This window comes from Rhinolophus sinicus, chromosome 14 (assembly GCF_057876585.1).
Source record: "Rhinolophus sinicus isolate RSI-liver-muscle chromosome 14, RSI-T2T, whole genome shotgun sequence".
In the NCBI taxonomy this organism is placed as follows: Eukaryota; Metazoa; Chordata; class Mammalia; order Chiroptera; family Rhinolophidae; genus Rhinolophus; species Rhinolophus sinicus.
In genome coordinates, this window is record NC_142514.1 from 160,030,985 (window position 1) to 160,053,321 (window position 22,337).

At 37.0% G+C, this 22,337-nt stretch overlaps 1 protein-coding gene and 1 long non-coding RNA gene across 8 annotated transcripts in view; one reads left to right on the plus strand and one right to left on the minus strand.

Annotated features, from left to right (window-relative positions):
• Positions 1–22,337, minus strand: part of LOC141572250 (uncharacterized) — a 415,695-nt gene that overhangs the window by 207,240 nt on the left and 186,118 nt on the right. The gene's annotated exons all lie outside the window — the stretch shown is intronic.
• The window catches only part of BBOX1 (gamma-butyrobetaine hydroxylase 1), a 63,001-nt gene continuing 46,001 nt past the window's right edge, over positions 5,338–22,337 (plus strand). The window contains exons 1-3 of one of the 6 annotated variants that reach the window (XM_074336151.2): positions 5,338–5,972; positions 14,771–15,027; positions 16,274–16,388. In XM_074336151.2, the coding sequence (XP_074192252.1) occupies positions 14,809–15,027; positions 16,274–16,388 (334 nt within the window). In that variant the 5' untranslated portion in view covers positions 5,338–5,972; positions 14,771–14,808. Of the gene's footprint in view, positions 5,973–14,656; positions 15,028–16,273; positions 16,389–22,337 lie in introns of those variants that run through there. The other 5 variants (XM_074336152.2, XM_019749175.3, XM_074336153.2 and 2 more) reach the window with 5 other exon arrangements.

The following is a 22,337-nucleotide window of genomic DNA, read 5'->3' on the forward strand; positions in this document are numbered from 1 at the left end:
TATGTTCATAAGTGGCAACTATTCCAAGCAGAAATTATCACTCATCATTAAGTTTTATTAATTAGCCAAGGAAATGAAAGGAAGAATGCCACTCCTGAATCTTTTATGCTTCTTTATTTCTCATGTGTTCATCTTAAAAACTCAATACATTCCTCACTAAAGGTAGGTAACATATGGAACGACTAAATTTCAAGTATTAATTCAAAGCCATTTTTCTCTCTACTGTCTCATGACACAAAATACAGCTGAGAACAAAATTAGAGCATAAAACACAGTCTTTCCTCCCCTAGGCTCAAATAACAGGCTTGCAGCCAAATGGAATTTTACCAAACTTTCTAAAATGAGTAACATTGTGTGAGCACTGTTCCCTTGGGAACTGTAGGAAAATGAGATATCTATCACAAAGTGCTCTCCAAGAAAAACTGAAAGAAATGGGCATTTCTCTTGACCTAGAGACAGATGCAGAAAATTACAAACACCTAAGAATAGCTTAAACTAAAAATCTTGAATTTTCCCCAAATATGATAATAAAGGATATTGAAATCGATTTAATATATATTATTCATTATTTCAACATTTATTGATTGTATGTAAGGTGCCAAGAACTGTGCTAGATGCTTTCACATGAAGTGTATCATGTGGTTAAGAACTCTGTAAAGTACAGATTAATTTATAGTGAATGGCTTGCCTAAGTCATGCAACTAATAGGGCACTTATTCAAGAGGTATTTATTAAGGATCCGCTATATGCTAGCACTGTTCTGTGTGCTAAGGTGCATCATCAATATTTGGGGTCCAAGGATAAGATTACAAATTGAGACCGCTATATCATGTGTCTAAATATTGTCATGTGCCACATAACAACAGTTCAGTCAATGATGAACCATGTATACGGCAGAGGTCCCACAAGATTATAATGAAGCTGAAACATCCCCGTCACCTAGTAACATCGTAGCTGTCCTAACTTCATCATACAATGCATTACTCATGTGTTTGTAGTGATGCTGGTGTAAAAAAACGTACTGCATTTCCAGTGACATAAAAGTAGAGCACATACAATTATGTCCAGTACATGATACTTGATAATGATAATAAATGACTATGTTACTGGTTTATGCATTTACTATATTATATTTTTATGGTTATTTTAGAGTATACTCTTGCTACTTATTAAAAAAAGTTTGTTAACTGACTCTGGGTGGTGAACACAATGTAATATGTAGATGATGTATTACAAAATTGTACACCTGAAACCTATGTAATTTTACTAACCATTGTCACCCTAATAAACTTTAATGAAAAAAAAATAAATGAATAAATAAATAAATAAAAAGTTTGTTGTAAAACAGTGTGCCATATTACACCAGCTGTAGTCTCATACATCTCCTGTTTACTGTGTCGCTCGATTGCATTATTTTCTCTTGTGCTTGACTTAATTTTATGTTGTTCTATACAGTTCTACGATGTGCAGGTTTGTTGCCTAGGAGCAATGGGCTATGCCATACAGGTGTGTAGTAGGCTGCACCACCTAGGTTTGTGTAATAATCCTCACACAACAAAACCACCAAACTAACATGATTTCTCAGGACATATCCTTGTTGTTCAATGGCACATCACTGTATTTAAAATTATAAAAAGGAGTGTGCTGGATCCAGCTGTTATTGGCTCAGGAGAGCCAACTGCATGCATCTCTTCCCAAGTTCACACTCAGTAATGTTGCACTGGAAGCTTGGAATTGGCTATGGCAGAAGTATTTACAGCATGACAAACAGTAAACACCACCAATTGGGTCATTGTTGTTTTTTTCAGAGAGCCTTTTGTTAAACAACTACCAGCAACACATCACTGCTTATAACAACCTAACTGTTGGATAAAATATGCTCTATCCCCCAACCTTGAAAAATATATCTTCGTAATATCCTAGAAGACCAAGTGTGAATTTGGAATTCCCATATTCCTTGTTGTTCGAGGCCAACATTTGGCGGGGAAGGGAGAACCAGTCCCTGGACTGTAGGCCCCAGCCTATATAACCTGAGGCCCACAGCGCTCTCCACTTCTCATGGCGTTTCATCTTTTATCCTACAGTGGGAGAGAGATCATGTGCATACTCCAGAACACACATCTAAGCTTCATTTATCTATACACCACACACACCTATATAAAGCTGCCCCGGGATCACCCTTTAGGATTTGGGTGTACAGACCTGGGGGCAATACAATCTCAGTGGCCTGGAGGAAGAATAGAGAAAACTCATACAGACTCTGGAAGCAGGCACAAGTCTTTGAAGGGCTAAAATTTTGGGTCTGACTTTCAGAGCATTATCTAGAAAGGAGGGCTGGTGCAGGCTCTGTGTGGGTCCCTTGGTCCCACAGATGAATCACTATGCAGATGGTGCAGCTAGAGTAGAGGCCCCAAAAACACAGAGCACAGGGTAGAGGCCTGTATTGCCTTAGAATGGGACTAAACACAGAAATCCCAAAGCTCTCATGGAGGAACACCTTGTGGTGTTCCACTAGGAGAAGTTATAATAGTTTAAATATTAAATATTTAAATACTTACAACAAACTGTTTTCAAGATCACATTGGCTTATTACCACCCCTCTTTTCAGCCCAAGTAAAATAATATTAATAATTACCATTCATTGACAGCTTATTACTTACTTAGAAATTGCTAAGTTCTTGGAGATTGAATGGCTAAAAATTCAGAGCTTGACTATTGATTGCAGTTTGTAAAATGATCACTAGTATTTATCATAATAGTTTTTGTTATTGGATGGACTCAGGACAGCTTCCCACTCAGTGCGAGTATTCCTTCTACCTACCCAGCTGAATCTTTTTGCAAATTCTGGACTAGGCTTGTTCTTTGCTCATGGGTCCTGTCACCATGGGTAATAAAAGCACTGTCGTAAGTACCTGAGATTTAAAACCACATGGACACAGAAAGCTGGTTGTTCAGTGTTTACCAGCATACCACTGGGTTACACATATATATGTAGTAAATACTTCAGTATAGGCCAAAAAAAATTTATAAAAGTAATTACCTTTAGGAAAAGAATTGGAAAGAGAGAGAGAAAAGATATACTTGTCATTTAATATCTTGCTATAATTTCCTTAATAATATGAAGGCAGTGGGATTATGGGCTATTTTGGTTTTGTTCTTTATAGAGAGCTATATATAAATTATTCTTTTTAGTATCATTAAAACATTTTTTGTGTTTAAATGATATAAAATATATCATTTTATATAATTACCAAAATTGAATAAATAAGAACGCTACTATCTATTAACTGCTTGTATGGGAAGTATCCTTGTCAAATCTTACTATTTTTCCATCTTCAAAATAGGAAATGGAGTAAGCAGCGGAATCTTTCCACAAGTACTAAATTTCACTGAAGCTAAATAGTTCTACCATCTATAATATCTTTGTATGCCCAGCACAGCTCCATGAGCACGACCATATGCTGAAAATAATACAACATCACTCTGCTGCCACTGGAGTCACCAGGCTCCAGTGGCTTCATCCTCTGGATACATCAGCCACCGTCAAATCCCCAAGTGACGGCTGGATTTAGAGGATATAATGTTCAGTAAAATAAGTCAGGCAGAGAAAGACAAACAACATATGATTTCACTTATACATGGAATCTTAAAAAAATGAAACACATAAAACAAAACAGAAACAAACTCAGAGATACAGAGAACAAACTGATGGTTCCCAGATGGGAAAGGGGGGGAAAGGGGGATGAGCAAAATAGGTGAAGGGGATTAAGAGGTACAAACTGCCAGTTATAAAATTAATCACCGGAATGTAATGTACATCATAGGAGATATAGTCAATAATATTGTAATGACTATATGGTAACTGATGGGTACTAGATTTATCATGGTGATCACTTCATGAAGTATGTAAATGTTTAATCACTATGCTGTATACCTGAAACTAATGCAATATTGGATGTCACATAATTAAGAAATAAAATGTTTCAAAATCTCCGACTGAGATCTTGCTTAATCTCATCAAATCCCGCTGTTCATACAATTCTAAAGAAGTCTTTCAAGTCATCCAGAGCATCTTGCCTTCATGCATGCTCACTGATGATGACAGCATCACTTTTCTGTTTAAAATGAACATTGAGTTCTAATGTGTTTCTAATGTCTAATGCATTAGCCACACGTATGTTCAATTAGCTGTGCTTAACATGGAATTAATTTTAAGGATAAACTTTTCTTAATTCTGAAAAAAAAAAAAAAAAAAAAAAAAAAGAACACATAGACAAAGTTTCAACATTTCTTACTCTGGTACCAATGCTACCTCCTGTACTTTCTGAGACCTTCTTTCTGTAGTTCATGAATTTCTATGGTCTGATTTTCTCCCATCTGAAATCCAGAATACTGTTTACTACTTCCAGAATAGTGCACTGAAAGGCCATATGTGAAATCACTCTGTGAATGGTGTGAAGGGTTAACAAAGAAAAGAGAGAGACCTCAGGGAAATGCTCCTTTTTTTTCCCCAATCTTAAAGAGGCTTCTCACAGTCAAGAGTATGATTTGTTTACTGGTCTACTGTTTGTTTGTTTTCAATATGGGATTTAATTCTTTCTGTGCAGGTTTTAAAACTTTAACTATTGACCGGTTTGTTTGTTTGTTTGTTGTTTTGTTTCCTTTTACTCTTCATTTAGATGCCTGGTACATGCAACATATTTTGTCAACAACTCTCTTATAGCTGGAACAGAATTTACCCAGTTCATTCTGCTAATTGTTACTAAGCACAAGGTGTGAAATAACAATTGGTTGAGAATATTTCTATTAATTAAGTAACCTGAATTTTTAAAATACAATTAACTGCTTCTAGCATTATCTGTAAACTCATTTACTGAGGGTTTAAAAGGCTGGCAATGTTTATGAGGGCACCCCAAATACACAAACCCTACTCCCCTACCTGGTAAAAAAACCTGCTGTTATTGTCACTGGACGCTGGGTGTCAGTAATTTGACCTGCACTTAGAGGAGGGAAGGAGGAAGATGGAGGAGGGGATTACAGGAAGGGACATAGTTTAAATTCTACTGTGAGAGGAGCTGACAGGACATCATTAGGGGAAGGAACATTGCAGTTCTGGAAGGGGGTATTGCCATGGGCAACAAACCTTAGAAGAGGCCACGAGGAAAGTTGGGCTGCACTTTCTCCTTCTATGCTAGCTCTTTTGTTCCTGCCTATCCAAGTCTCACAGCTGTGAGTGTCCTTCGGGCAAGAAGTGACAAGTTGCAGTCTGAGGCTGTTTCAGTGTCTTCCTGGGAAAGGTGGTGGTGGTAGTCAGAGGGAGGCAGAAGGATTATGCACCTCTGTCCCGGATTTTTGTTGCCACCTGCAGACTTTCTTTTAATGGAATCTGGATCCTCTTAGGAACTAGAACTTGAGACTTGGCCACCAGCCCTTTCTCTGCGCTGGGTACTTCCCATCTGAATGCCTGGCAGCCAGGCTCTGGGTCCCTGGCACACTGCCCACTCTGGCCTTTCCCTTTTGTTGCCCTAAGGGCTGTGTGTTGTGAGTCAAGTCACTGGGCAACCAGGTGCCTTCAGAAAAGTCCCATGCTGTCTGGCAGCTACTGTTTATTCCAGCCAAAGCTGCAGAGAAAGGAGGGCATCAGGCTCAGGGGTCCCATCGCAGCCTTCCTACCAGCCCCTCACAACTAATCAAGCTTCCTCTAAAGAGGTTCATACGAAAAATTCTGTGGACAGGTAGAAACCACCTCACCTCTTGCTCAGGTGAGAACTGGTAGCTCCTCCCTGTCAAACGTGCACCTCGATGCCTTTTCTCCAAGTGAGTTTTGCAATCCAAGAGCTGTCACTGTGAACAGGTGGGACAGGAGTGAAAGAGCTCCTTCACTTGCTTCTGTTGCTGCTGCTGGCTCAGAGACAGGAGACAAGACAGGTGAGACCTGCTGTTCGCTCTATCAGGAAAGATTCTGAACTAAGGTAATGCTTCATTTCATTGAGTCCTGGGGTTTTGTGGTTTCAGGCGCTTGTAGTTAAAGTATTTTTTCTTTCTAACTGTTTCCCCTCTAGGCTATGAAAGCTATTTTCTTTTTCTTTTTTTTAATTTTAAATCTCCAAACTTCTTCAGGAGTTGCTACAGCTTCATACTGGGACATCCTTTCTCATTTGCAAACCTCAGGTGTGTCTGTGGGCAGGGCTGCAGTGGAGCTGCCAGGAACAGAGAGAAAGGCTTCCAAGTAATAGCCCTAGATAGGATGGACGTAGGGGAACTGGGGGGTGGGGTGGGGGGAACAGATCAATCTTGGATGTGGCAATCATCAGGAGGCTCCCTCCCCAAAGGACGTTTAGGATCAAAGCTGGTGTTTTCTTTCTTTGGTACATGCTGTGAGATTTGGTGCCTAAAGCACATCTGAGAACACATATGTGCTCCACTTTCCCTTATTTGAAGAGCTTATGGCTTCAAGTCTATGGATTGGGGGAGGGGGATCATCCAACTGAAAATCCAGTCACATGGATCTCATAGCCATGAGGGCTGTGATGGGGATGGTCCAACAGGCATTTGGAATATACTTGATTTTGGAATGCAGTGGATCTGATTGCTTCTTGGCAGCTTCTCTTTCCCAATTATGTTTGGCTTAGTCTAGTAGTCAAATTACTTTGTAAGCCCTAAGCTGATCCAGAAAGCATACACGGAGGGGACAGAGAGAATACTGTCTACAAAGCAGACTGGGTGGTAGAGGAGGGAGCATTCTGGCTGGAAATGTTCACTGAATAATCCACTGCCCAATCCAAAGAAAGGTGACTGCATATTAGACCTTGGCCCTTTGTTAAGCCCCAAAAGCTGGATGTAACATGAGTCATTAGAATACTGCTCAATAAAGGCCATTGTGCACCCTTTCAATTGTTTTTCTCCCTGAATGTAACTCGAGGAGAGACATGACAGATATTTTGAATAAAATTTATTAAAAACATAAAATAATGAATATATGTTTGGTTCAAAGATTTAGAAATCTTTTTAAAATCTAACACCAGTACTGTGCATGACATCAGTAAATGAATGCCTTGTTAATTTGAGTTCCAAACTGAATGTGGGAATTTCACCAGAGTAAAGTGAAAGTTTTCCTTTTTATAATTTAGGAAGGAACTGTTTGGAAAAGCTTCAATACTTTGAACAAGATAGGCAGAATGGTGAGCTTACTCAAGAGAACAAACTGGTTCTTCTAATGGCTTTATATAATTAATTATTCACATGATGATATGTTCATGAATTATTAAGTAGCTCAGCCACTTATTAAATCAAGTTTTAAAAAAACAAAATAACCTCTAAGTTGAAGGGCCTTATATAGCAAGTGTAATGAGAAGAGTGTGTATATATTCAAGCGATGTTAAAGTCCAGACACTACAAATACAGTCTGGTCAACTTCTACCTTACCAAGTGGAAATTAATTGAGCTTTATGATGTAAAAGTTGAAATATAAAAAAAATAGTATATAGTTAAACCTTTATGGAATAATGTCTGGGAAACAACTTTCTGTCCTCTGTCTCCAACAAGGAAATGTCAGATGGTAAGGTCATCTAACAACCAACAATCTTGAGATTTAGCTACTATTTTAATAGCACATTTTTGGTCAATTGAAATTATTGTCTGGAAAATTATCCAGCCATAGATTCTCCATAATGTAGTACTATGCAGTAGTCAAGAATTCCTATTTCCTCTGATTTCAAGTCAGTTACTCCACCTCTCCACGCTCAAGATCATCTATAAAATGGAAGTGATGGCACTAATCTCATAGCGTTGTCACGAAGATTAAATGAGCTTAACACAATAAAAAGCATTAGCAGAGTGTCAAGAGCATAAGTGCTGAATAAATGGTTTTATATATACACCTTATACATGTACACCCATACAGTAGGCACAATTCTTGCATTTTGATCATTTTTGGATCCTACCAGCTAGAAGCAGGAGGTCAAACACATTAGGGGATCCTGCTATATGATAGCAGATCTGATGACTGACCTAAGAAAGGGAAGATGGAATTTAACTGACATTTGATGAGTCTACCCTAGTCTTCCCTTAAAAAAAAACTAAGAATGACAACTTTTTATTTTGGTTGGTGAGTAACCTAGTAGATAAATCAGCCTTCTTAAGTATATATTATTAGTCTTCATCAATTTTAATTTTATGTATAGTCACTATGAAGTTTCTGCATCAACTTCCTGAGAATCCCATCCAAAACCTGTGATTCAAGTGCTAATTAGCTGTAATTAGCACTTGAGGAATTCTTGCACTCATTTTTAGGAGAATTAGAAAATCTTCACTTTATATGTTTATACTAGACTGGCAAACCTAAGTTGGGGGCAACCTCTCCCACTAGCAAGCAGTGTGGGCTTGGACAAATCACACCCAACATCTCTGAGCTTCCATTTTCCTTGTACTTAACCCAGTGATATCACAAGTTGTTTCTTTCTGGTTCTACAGTTCTAGTTCTAAGTTCCTTTTATTTTAACTTGTAGAACTACTTTTTTGACTTTCCAAACAATGCTGGAGAAACCCATCTGATGAAATTTGAATTTATCAAATCTTTTAAAAGACCAAAAACGACAAATCACACCCGTTGCTGAAGTAGGATAATCTCTAAAACAAGTGATTTAGTTGTCCAAAACAAGAATTCCAATCAAACTTTCATAGCTCTGAAGGGGAAAAATATAGTGAGTGAGTAGGAAGGGACACACACACACACACACACACAAACACACACACACACGTACACACACACACACACACATACACACATCATCTGATGGGAAGAAATTCAAAGAAATCTATCCCATCAGATAGGAATCCCCCCTCCAATCCAAGCTCTGTTTTTCAGGAAAAACTATTCCTTTCCACAAAAACCAGTATGACAGTTCATAAACTAAATTATATCATTCTGGAGTAAGGAGAAGCCAAATAATAATTAAGTATAAAATAAATACTTTCATGTATAAGTGTTTAATTCAACAAAGAAGTCACACACACGCGCACACACACACACAAACACAAACACTCTTTTTTTCTTTTCTTCAGGAAAACACAATAGTTTATCAAATAACTAAATGGCCATGATGCTTCTTCAACAGGGCTTAATTTTTTAACAAGTGGACTAAATTGGAAAATAGATTTTAACAAATCACACTCATGTATAAACCTATATATTTTTTTAAAAAAATTGTTTTCAAATACTGATAATCCTTGATTTTTTTTTTTTTTTTTTTTGGAATTTTCATCACACTTGCCCCAATGCAGCTTTACATAAAACCAAGAAAAGCTAAAGAGGGAAACTTGTCTCATTTCTCCAAGCTTTGTTTTGGATTACCATTGACATGTGTCATAAAACCGAGAAAGGGATTGTCAAGAGTAGAAATGACCTGCCAAGTTCCTTCATAGATACTCAAACAATTTAACTTCACCAACACCCATGTCTTTCCAGTTCTTCCACACTCTCTCATGAGCTTAGGGCAGCCTTCCATCAGCCACAGCCGTGGCATTGCCACTTCTCTTGAAATACCCTCCATCTGACCACACGGTCTATGGAGAAGAGTCATGGGTTCTCCTAACATCTCAAAGTGCTTTTCCCTCTCCAGCTCAAATATGCTAGGTAGAAGAAGGGGGAAAAAACAAGATGAAAGAAAAAGAGACAGAAAGCTTAAATAGGCAGATTAGATTATAATTAGTGTTTGTGGGTGCAGATGTCTGTAGGTGTGATCACTTCAACAGTAAGTAGGGCATGGGCATGGCACCATCTTTAAAGTACGGGAACAATGTTTACTGTGGTGGAAAAATGCACTCTTCCAATAGTGCATCCACTAAGAATCAATATGTCTTATTTCAAGTTTTATAAAAATCCTTTTAACCAAAATATTTTCAAACCCATTGATGAACACATTATTGGAAATGAGTTGAGTTTAGAAAATACACCAACAGATATGGAACTTTGATGAGAAGAATAAATAAGAAGGATTTATTTTTCTTCCATAATTGTCTTATTCCCTTGGAGAACTTAAGATGGTTTCTACTATCCATCTCTATGCGAATATTCCCTAACCTTTCTTCTCCTGCTTATTTGGGTAATTGCAGTAGATTTTTTTCATTATGTTATAATGAAGCTTTGATGAGTTACTGTACATGAAGCACATAGAAGAGTGACTGGCAAGAAAAAGGCATTCATTCAGTAAACTACTACTATTATTACTATTATTGTAAACTTACCATCAATATAATTAAAACAAATATTCTTATTGTAGAAACAAACCAGTTGTTCTATCATAAGACCCCATAAGCAGTTACCACTATTCTTCCAAACACAAGGGGAAAAAAACACACACACAAGAATTTTCTAGATATTCTTTACTCTTCCTTCATATAAGGCATTAATTTTTCTGTTTTTATATGAGAAATATTACATCTATGGTATCTTGCATAATTCAGAGTGCCCAATTTTGAAAGGCACGTATAAACTGGAATGCAATCACGCATCCTAAAAGGTGCAGAATCTAGATATCACATCTTATGAAAAATAGTCTGAAAAACTGAGTGGATTTAGAGAAGAGAGAGAATGAAGGGAGCACAGGAATATAGTCTGCAGTAACCAGAGGACTGTTATTCTGGAATAAATACATCCTACATTCCTTTGAAAAATCAGACCAGAACCAATATGTAAAATGTATTTTAAAAGGTAGATATGTTCTCAGCATGAAGAAGATGAGCTTGAAAGCTACCTGTGTTTATTTGGTGTGTGTTGCTATTTTGAGGTAATCTTTTGCCTTTGATTCTTAGCAAGTAATTTTAGCAAGGAAATAATCCATCAGTTTATAAATAGATCAGGTTAAGTACCAAAAAGAATAACAAGATAAACAAAATAGGATATATGTATATAATTTTTTTCCTGCTTCTATTTTACCCCTTGCCTTTCCATCATCCCTGCTGATATTTATCTGCTGCAAAATCAGAATCTTCCCTATCTCTCATCTGCTTTCCACCTCCTGAAAAAGCATAGCCTTGTACTAAGAAGAAAACTTGTTATAACTACATGTCTGATAAATGTATCCACATTTTCATATGGGTGTCCGTGTGACCAACTGCATTCTGTATTGTATTTCTCAATCATCTTTAATAAATTATAGTAACTGCTCTTTTTCAGCAAGCTCATAAAAAATTGGTTTCTTATAAAAGCAAGGAACAAAGTCATTCTCTTTTGTAAAACAGCCTTTAAAAAAAGAGCCAAAGAAAACAAAAATTTATGAGGACATAAACTCATAAATTTGGGGTAATTTCAAATATAACTTCGCAACATTGCTCACATCGATCCTCCCATTTCATTCGACACTCCCACTCCCACCGGTTTCATTTATTCTTAACCTGACTACTACAAAAAGTTCCACACAATTTCTCTAATTCTAGTCTTTTTATCTGCTTCCAAGACACTATAACATAGTCAATATCATCTCCCTTGTCAATCGCCTGCCTAAAAAAATATTTTAAATTTCTCATATATAACATCATGAAGCCCAAACTTCTTTGTGCTTTGTACTTCATGATCTGGTAACAATGCATCTTTTAATTTCTTTTAATGTGTATTTTCTCCCCTACTCTTTTGCTCCAGCTAAACCAAATATTTTCTATTTTTCAAATTCCATATTATCGAATCTTAGTTTTTTGGCTCATTCTGCCTCCTCTCCTTGGAACAACCTTTCACAATATTTTCTGCTTGTGAGTCAATCTATCTGTATCCAGAAAAGCTGGCAAGTAGCTCACATTAGTAAGGAGTTTATTTTTCTTGTGTAAAAACAAGTCCAGACATGACTGGCCAGTACTTGGTAATATGATTTCACAGAACCATGGGAAGCCCGGGCTACTTTTAGATTTTAATCTTCTGCGTCTTGCCTCATGTTTGCAAAACGACTGCTCTATCACCAGTACCACATCTACATTCCAAGCAGGAAGACGCGAAAAGGGAAAACATCATATGGCAGCTAAATCTACTTTCTTTTAAAAAATTTCTCCATACAGCAACTTCCAAATATATTTCATGGCCAGGATTATATCACACATGAATCTTAGCTACAAGAGAAGCTGTGAAACATAGCTGATTACATCACATACTTGCTCTGAAGAAATCATTGTTGTATTAGTGAAGAGGGAAAATAAGATGGAATCAGTATGGATTCAGAGGCATTGCTCACTGATCCTTGAGGACTTATTCAAATAGGCATCTTCTCTAAGGAGGGGTCCTGGAGCCTCTCTGACAACTGTCAGTGCTGTTGTGGCCAGCTTTGTCTTTTGTTTACTTTCATAATTATCTCACTTTTCCTTGAAGTCTGGAACTTCACGGAATCTTATACTCTCCAGTGCAGCAGGCACAAGGAAGATATCTAGGATACATTTGAATAAGTTTAACCTTATACGTAAGGAGGGAAGAAGAGAACGATTTGCTACATGCAGGTATATGGCTATATTCCACTGGGGTAAAAGCATGACTTAGATAACTTGATCAGGGACAGGCAAACCACTGCCTGTGGACCTGATATGGCCTAAGCTTGTGTGTGTGCAGCCCACGAGGTAAAAATAGTGTTTACATTCTTAGAGTGTTTGAAAAAATAAAACAAGAACATGTAATAGGGACTGGATATAGCCTGCAAAGCCTGAAATATGTACTATCTGCCCTTTCACAAAAAATATTTGCCAAGCCCTGACATATATAAAAATTTACTACATTTCTCCGTGTTGCCCTTGTGTGTCAGGTGTTATTTAAGGAACTGGTTCTATTACCCCTGACTTAATGGAATCATCACTTTCCTTTGATATCATTTTTATGAGAAATCCTGGCAGCCTTCCATTCTATTGGTAAAATTAAATCCCCTACCCATTCCAGAGAGAAACCAATATTTGGACTTCCTGGGGGCCCCTTTTCAAATCTATGAACTAAATTATATTTTTGATGATTTTTTTTTAGGTAATAGTTCTCTTCTGTTGCTACATAAATCGTTAAGAAAAAAGATGGGAGTTCCCAAATAGGAATAAGCATGAAGCCCAGTGAATTGTATTTTCTTTCCATCATTAGATAACTTTAGAATGGTTGAGGTAAATGGAGAAAGCAGTCTTTTGTTTCGTTTTCTTTTGGCTCTGCTTAATAACCTGACTAAATTATCCAACTAATGATTTGAGGAAGTATATGTAAAACAATCACCTAAAAGCTGTTTTATTTTTATGTTGTGTAAAGTATTTTTTAAGTTCTTTTAATGATGTATAAAGACTTCCTATCTACAGATTCAAGAAAGACAGGGAGCTATTATTTTGTCTTGCTTTTCATTGAACCCTTCATTGCCTATTGCACTGCCTGGTACATAGAAGATACTTGTTAAAACAGTCAGTGTGTGTGTGTGTGTGTGTGTGTGTGTGTGTGTGTGTGTGTGTGTGTGTGTGTTTGTGTGTGTGTGTACACATGTATGTCTGCCTCCCCTTCATCCCAAAACAATGAAGTCTTGTTTCCACTATCACGTCACCTTCTATTAATGATGAGCTAGTTATAAGATGGAAGAAGTTAAGTTCTACTTCCATATTAATTCTATTTCTTCCGTATAAGTTTAGAGTCCTGAAAAATAATATATGAAGAAAGTGAGATTTAGAACATTAACACAATTTCTGAAGGTCAAATGTATAGTCATTATTGGAATCAGAATCAACATTTGATTTCCTTTCTTGTAAATACTGCATGTTCTCAAATTTGGTGGATTCCTCGATAAAAAGAGGTCATGTACTTCCAAGTAAAGTGAAAGTAGTCAGGAAAAGTTTTGAGTAACCTAACCAAAATATCAAGGCACACTCTATTAAAACAGAAAATCTTGGAGAACAAATCAAACGAGTTCCTTGCAGAGCCTACAAACTTTTATATTGCACTGAGAAAATACACTATTTAAGTAAACAATAAATAAATAAATGATAGACTAGAAATAGTGCAATATACTAGATTACAAAACCTTTTAAAATAAATAAATTACATTAGTATTCCCCTTATTACTGTGTTTCCCCAAAAATAAGACCTACCTGGACAATCAGCTCTAATGTGTCTTTTGGAACAAAAATTAATCTAAGACAGGTATTATATTATATTATATTATATTATATTATATTAATCATATTATATTATATTAAAGACCTGGTCTTATATTATAGTAAAATAGTACCAGGCCTTGTATTAATTTTGCTCCGAAAGACACATTAGATCTGACTGTCTGGCTAGGTCTTATTTTTGGGGAAACACGGTAGAACAAGTGTACTAATTCAGTGTCATAGAAGCATTTTTTCAAAAGGCATGTGCAATTAGGCATCAGCTAAAACAGCACTGGTATGATTATTCTTTTAATTTGTGGAGAATTTTTCTCCCTTAAAAAATTCCAGAGCTTTTATTCAAACATAAGTACAAAGATGTATACGAGTATGTCATTGGTTCTGAACTTATTATCTAAAATGTCTGTGAGGAAAACAAGGAATTATTTTCATCTGGATCCTGACTCAGCACATTTATCTTATTGACTTTTAGTCACTGTGTTTCTGTTTACAGCATATGAAATACTCTCACCCGAACAAAGGTCCTCGCACTGATTAAGTCAAACCACAAACTCTGCCAGATGAGGGAATAGCTGAAGCTAGAGTCCATTTGAATTGTTCACACTCTTAGAGGTCAAGTTCAGACCTGATCTGCCTGAGATTCCTTTTAACACTGATTTTGTCACAGCAGGTGGCTGACAAGATTTACTTGCAAGGACCAGAAAGATGCACTGTGGCATCCAGAATGCAGAGGTGCTGGATGGGGCTCATTTGATGCAGATCCTCTGGCAGGACGGTGCCGAGTCGTTCTACCCTGCTGTGTGGCTGAGAGACAACTGCCAGTGCCCCGACTGCTACCTGCATTCTGCGAAAGCGCGAAAACTTGTCGTGGAAGCTCTTGATGTGAACATTGGTATTAAAGGCTTGACGTTTGACAGAAAACGGGTAATTATCTCTAAATCATTTCTCCCTTCCTTCCCAAGATAAAGGGGCTAGTCTCCCAATAATTCAAATAATGAATTATGTGTTCATTGATCGTATATATTATCATGTTGGCATCGTGCTTGGTGCAAAGTAAGCATGCTCAGTAAATAAAAGATTCTGGGATTATTCTTATTTTTATTACTAACTACTATTTTTAATGAAATGTATAGTGTCCCTCATTATTCCTTCAGTGAGTGATAGCCTTGAAGACACAATAGCCTTGAAGACACAATCAAACCATTTCTATAACAAAAAGAATGTTTCTGGGACTCAGTTTACTTCGCTGTAAAATAGGGATACTAACGGAATTGATTCGGAGAGATGATACGAGGAATCAATGAGATAATATGGGTAAACGTGTAATGGAGTGCCTGGCATATAGTAAACACGCAAAAATTTGTATTGATTTATATACATGTTTTAATCAACTTAATGAATAGATGTGCAAGGCTTGTTCTAGAATTCCCAGAAACATAGCTCTCAAAACCACAAACGAAATGTGACCAGCACCCTGTGTGACTCTCTTTCAGATTTACTAGGAGAGTTACCAGAAAAGCAAATGTGACCTGCAAATGTCTCCCCACTCTTGTTTACATCTCCACTCCTGGACTTTACTCCCAGGGTTCAGTGCCTGCTAGTTGTGTGACCATACAAATAGTATTTGCCCTTGCATTCCTCACCTGAAAAATGTGAATAATAGTAGTACCTTCTCCCTAGAATTGCATGTGGACAAATGAGTTATGTTTGTAGTGCTCACTATTTGGTATGCATTCAAAATGGTGTTATTTTGTATTATTATTGTATTATTATTATTATTATTATTATTATTATTATCTGCCTGATCACCATCATTACTATTTCTGATACTCTTGGCAGGAATATCAAGTGACATCTAACTTAAATCAACATAAAAGGTTTGGAAATCAGAGGTTTAGAGACTAGAGAACAAGAACATCAGATCTAGTCTGGTTTTATTTTTTTGTGTGATATTTAAGGGGCCTTAGGCCTCAGATGTATCCCAGTGGCTTTCAATTTCCTCATTTTCCAAAAGCTTATTCTATGCTTGTGAGTAAATAGATACAAGAAGAAGAAAAAATGGATTCCCTGATTATTTTAAATAACACTCAGAAACAGGGCAACAGTTGAGAACTGAAATATATAGAAGCTCAATAAACATATAGGTGATGTTTGCTTTCTGTGTTATAAGGTTCATATCACATGGCCAAATGAGCATTGCAGCGATTTTGAAGCTGACTGGCTGAAGAAAAGATGCTTTTCGCAGCAGGCCAGAGAAAAATTCCAAAGAGAATTGTTTTTGCCAGGTAATGATGCCATGGTCTTCAATGTCTTTAAAAACTCAGAGAGTAAGACATTTGCTCAGAAGTAAATTTAAACCCTTGTGCTTTGGTTAAGATATTATGGTAATTTATTTGGAATGTTTAATGATTTACCAATAGAGATCATTTGGGTAGAGATAAAAAGAAATATAGATTAGTTCTAGACATTCTAAAGAAGAAAAGAAAGCTTGTACCCTTGTCATATATACCTCGAAATGTGGCACAGCACAGACACTCTGTAAGTGTTGGCTGCAAAGGAACAAAACAAACCAGAGGCAGATTTGCCCTTCTTAATAATTTTATCTAAGGCCAGAACAATACCAAATCAACAAAGCAGGAATTCCTAACCTGGTAACCACAGATAAAATGACGTGATCCATGAAGCCCAGGAAATGATCTAAAGCACTGATTGTGTGTGTGCATACGTGTGTGTGTGTGTGTGTGTGTGTGTGTGTGTGAGTGTGCACAGAAATTTTGTTTGGGGAGAGTTTATATGGGTCTCAAGAGAATCTGTGACCACATAAATATTTAGAAAATCTGTAATAGATGGATTCGATGGAAAAAGAAGACTTCATTCTTGAGTGGAGAGACAAAATAATAGGTAGAAAGTTCTTTTTAAAATATGACTTTTAGGAGATATACAATATTTCCAGCTCAAGCAGAGGTACTGGGGAGACGTGGGAAATGTTGATAACTTATTCTCTGTGTATTTTGAAGATTTGTATTATGAGATTATGTGGGTCAAAGGCAAATTCTAAAAACATGATGATTCTTATGGATTTACTAGAATCTTGACTAGTACAAACACACTAACAAGGCAAGTTTTCCTGAACTTTCTTTCCCACTGTTAACCAGAAATATTGGACCTCTGACTCCAGGCACAGACCAGCCTTGTTGAATTTTGTAACACCTCATCTTGGAATTCTGGGTCATACCCCAAGATAGAGATATTACCTTACTCCTTTCAAATCTGAAATTCTCAAACATGTGTGGTAACTCTCCATGGTTTTAAATGCTACACTTAAGCAGTTTACTGGGTTTGGAGATGTCACTGATTAACCAACCTCAACCACACGGCTTCACCTTGTCCTATAGTCATCAATTGGGTATGATATTGTCTACTTACAGTTCAAGCATAGGACAGTCTTGTCAAGAAATAGGTGCCTGCAATCCCTGAGTCTCACAGTTTTGACAACTGACATTTTTTTCTAGCACTTTCCATCTAAACCACCAGGAATCCATTTTCTTTTCTATCTAACCCAGTTAGCTGGTGGAATTCATATGAACATCCAGGGAAAAATGTTTTCCTACCTACCCACAGTGAGTGCCCTGCTAGATTCTTCAGGGAGTCTCCAATTACAAAACTGAGTAGCAAATGGGTCAAATAGCAGAATCACAAATGTATTATTATTTTTTATTTATTTTAGATTTCTTCTGGTAACCAAAATATTTTTCCTTAATTCTGCCCTAATTTTGTAGTCCTGTTGGATTTTACTTCAATTGCCTTCAAGCTCTTCTTTTGATTATTTCAGGGAATAAAAGCCAACTTTTTATTATTACAGCTTAAGCTCTTAAGCATTGTAAAAAGAGATAGCCACTCCCCTCCATTAATATTTCTTGACGAATGCAGTTTATAGCTTGCATTTCTCAATACTATCAAGTAGCAGCAAAATGGAAATGATACTACACTCAGTTAAGTAGTGGAAAAAACTGGTCACACCGACAAACTGCAATCATGAATAACATAAGGAGAACTGGCTGCTATTTAGACACTGGAAAATATTTTAATGGTTTAAAACAAGATCAGATTTTTAAAATATATTCTCAAGCTGTGCAGTTGGTGGGTTCAGGAAGAAATTAATGGGCCATTTTGGACTATTGCTTCTATGACTTTTTGCCTATAGAATTTGACACCTTATTTCACTGCCATTGCATATGTTCAAACATTTATACTCCAGAACATATAAACAAACTCGGTCACATTTGCGAAAGAAAGGATTTTGATTTTAGTCCTCAGTGGCAATGTTTCCTCTTCTGCTCTTTCCTGACAGTGAGGAAAGCCTTTTAAAATCTGGCGTCAAGATGCAGACCACTTTTCCTTGATCTTCCCTTGGCACTAGATGTTGAACTCAAAAATGAAAAGACAGATGATAATCATCCAGAAAAAGTCTCTTGTCCTGGGACAGACACAGCTGGAAGGAAGACATGGATTATAATCATTCCCTCATAAATTTCTGTTTAGTTGGACATATATATAGGGACACTATTTTGTGCTGGAAACTCTATAAGGAAATACCAAGTTAAAAAAAGACATGGATTCTGTCCTCCAGGATTTATCAAGTGTAAGAGGGGACACCACCCATGAAAACAAAGTATAATACATTATTTTAAGTACATTATAGTATGTAGAGAAGGTTTATTATAAGACAGAGGAAGAAATCTAAACAGATAAGGAAATGGTCCTTAGAAGGCAGGTAACACTTGAGCTGGGCCTTGAAGAATCAGTTTGTCTGGCAAAGATAAAAGTAAGGAAACTTTCGACGAAAGAAAAAGGCATGTGAAAAATCACAGGAGTGTAAAATAGCAGGGTAGGTTTAAGAAATAGCAGTTAGTTTAACATTGATGAAGTTAAAATTGTTAGGCTACAGAGAAAAAGGGGCCAAACCATGAAGTGGCTTAAGTGCCCTACTAAGAGTCTCAGTCCTAAATGCTTAGACAAGAAAGTTTTCTCAACATGGAGCTTAGGTATATTCCTTTCTTTCGTTCTCACGCTGATTCTATGAAGCCAGAGAAATGAGCTTAAGATCTTTATAAATTTAATAAGATTGCTTTATTTCTTTAGAATGCATTTTACATGTTCAAAGATGTACCTTTCTGATTTTGACCAAATGCGTATAATTTCTCAAATGTCTACAAGTTTGGGAATGTCTCCTTAGCTTCATTTTTCTCTTGTTGCATTTCTCCTCTCCCCCACTGTACCTCTTTGGCTCTTGGTTTGTATTTATTTTACAAAAGACAGAGGAGTGATTGGATCTCTGTTATAGAAAGGTCTTGGTCAGATCATCTGTGTTGAACGGACTAAGGAGTGACTGGGAGCAGGGGACCTTAGCAAGGCCTAGAAATGATCCTGTAAAAGACACTGAGAGCTTAAGCTAGGAAAGTAGCAGAGAAGATATGGGTAGACTTTGTATTCAAGAGAAATACATGTTGACCTGTAGGGCAAGAGGTTGCTGGCCCTGTTCTTTAAACTCAACCAACTCAAAACCTGATTGTTGAAAAGTGACATGTGAATGTGTCCAAACCTATGGATGAAAATTGAAGACTTTAATAACACATTGGAAATACGAAGTTTTTTTATGTAATTATATTTTAGCTTCCAGGTGAAACTGACGTAATTACACACACATTTTTGTGACTAATTTCAATATGCAAAATTCCCATAATATAGTTGATAGGACTGAAATGGAAAAGAAAAATCAATATACAATATGATCTTATATACATGAACCTCAAAAATGTGTTCTTTTTATTAACACTCAATATCAGAACAAATGCTTGTTTTCCTATCTATCTCTTTGAATTGGTTCTGGAATATTTGTGTATTATTCTCTGACTTTAGTAAGGTTTGTGACTGCAAATTGAGATTTAAAAGGTTGTAATTTAAAGACTCTTTTTTTCCCATGGAAGTAGTCTGCTCAGTCTTCTCAGAAATCCAGGGATTGAGTACATTGCATGGTCAGAAAAGACATTTCCTCTCAATTTGATATGCCCCTCATAGCAGAGCAAATCTTCTCCTGTCTGCTTCAGCAGATTACAGCCCTTCAGCTCACAGACATAACTCCTTCTTTGTTTCCAAAGGAGCATGCCACAGGAGAGAGTGAAAACTCTCAAATAACTGTCAGGACCCTCTAAAATCTTTGTGCCTTGCTCATGGAAAAAAAAGAGAGAAAGAGAGAAACAGAGCTCCCCTTTCTTGCAGAGAGCCATAGGTTTCCTTGAAGGTGAAGATTTTATTATGGTGCAAAGAACAGAGTTGTTTTGGTGCAGAGGTTATTTTTACAGAAATTTGTCAAAAAAGCAAAAATCATTATTTTCTTTTTAATTAGCAGATAACATACACAATAAATATGCCTGACTCCCATGTAATAGTTCACCCCTAAGCCTTGCATCACCCTTCACCCATTCTTGAACCCCCAGAAGTGGGAGCCTGCAATGCAAGGCAGGCATGGAGTAAGGGTGTTTGTTTCACATACTGCTTGGTAATTATAAAAAGGTCTGGGAGGTTTTTCTCAGGCTGCCTTAGAATGTCCCAACTGTATCAGGGCTGCCAGGTCAGAAGGGCTTCAGAACAGCTCTGTTAAAACAGCTGCATCAGAGCAATCAAGCCACTATGTCACGTACCTAAATGCGTTCCCTTCCCAGGAAAGACCAAATAAAGATTCCTTCCCTGAGGTCACCCAGGCTCACCCTCTGATGCACAGGTGGGAGAATAGCTCAAACTCTTCATATGTTTAAGAAACAAATCGCTATTTTGTTTTGCCTTTATATGTGAAATGGACTTACTGACTTTCAGAGAAATGTCTTTGGGGTCTGGTAGAATGAATACAGGTATTTTACATGCCAGTGAGTTTATAAATGAATATTTTGTTTTATTTTTTTCCTTTGTGTTATATTGATTCCAATGTATTCCAATGTGTCCTGTTCTTTTCTTAATTACATGTCATTTATTACTACACTCAATTTCTGCATTGTACTTGGTACCCTTGGACATAATATCTAAAGGTTTTAACATCCCTAGATGAGATGGGGCCACCCTTGTTCTGTCATTGAGCCCAAGTTAAAGGACTCACAGCCTGAGATTTTTCCTATAGTGCCCTGTACTCTTAGCAGGTACCACTAATCTGGAGGTTGTTCCCACAGCCATCTGCCTAGTTTTGGGTTTCACTTATAAACTAGATCCCCTTCCTTTTGCCTTTTTAAAAAAATCTCCATCCATATTTCTAGTATGAAAATACATAACCATATGCTCAGAGATAAATATTAAACATAAGTCTATTTTACAATGGGATATATTAGAGAAATGCTAAACAAAAAGCCTGTACACTATATTTATTACATTTAAAAATAATTCTTGGGTAAGAGACAATAATCATATTTTTTTATCTTTTTTTCTTAACAACTTCATAAAACAAAGTATTATAATATCATCCAATGTTAGTGCTAAATAGGACATTCACAAGCTGGTGTCTCTAAAAAGCTAGTGTCTTAGATAACAGCACAGGAAGATCCTGAACTCACCTCCTCCCATGGACACACCAAATCTGCAGCTACATATGGATCAATTCCCTCTGAAAAAGACCTGAAAACTAGCTGAACAGCTCCTCCACAACAAAGGATAAAAGGACCACATGGAGGCCAGTAGGAGAGGCAGAGTTACGGTGTCGCTCAAAACCCCACCCCCAGTGGCAATCCCCAATCAGGAGGGATCTCATACACGTGGAGCATCTCCCTGAGAAATGAAGGATTTGTGCCCTACACCAGGCACCCCAGTCCCTAGGACCTGCACCAAAGAGATGAGACTCAGCAACATCAGGCATTGAAAACCCACTGAGCTTACGTCCAGGGGACCCAAAATACTGCAGGGAATGGTAAATCTGCTCTTGACGGGCTTACATACAGATGAAAGCCTGGGACCCAGCACAAAAACAGCAGTTTAAAAAGCACCTAGACAATATGTGAAGGAGATACAATAGGTAATCTTAAAACATTGGCTAGAGGTGCGGGGGTCTATTGATACTTTCTGTGAGGACAGAGGTGCTGGTGGGCACCATTTTTTAAATAAAACTTATTAGGGCAACATTGGTTAGTAAAATTATATATGTTTCAAGTGTAGAATTGTATAAAACATCATCTATATATTGCATTGTATGCTCA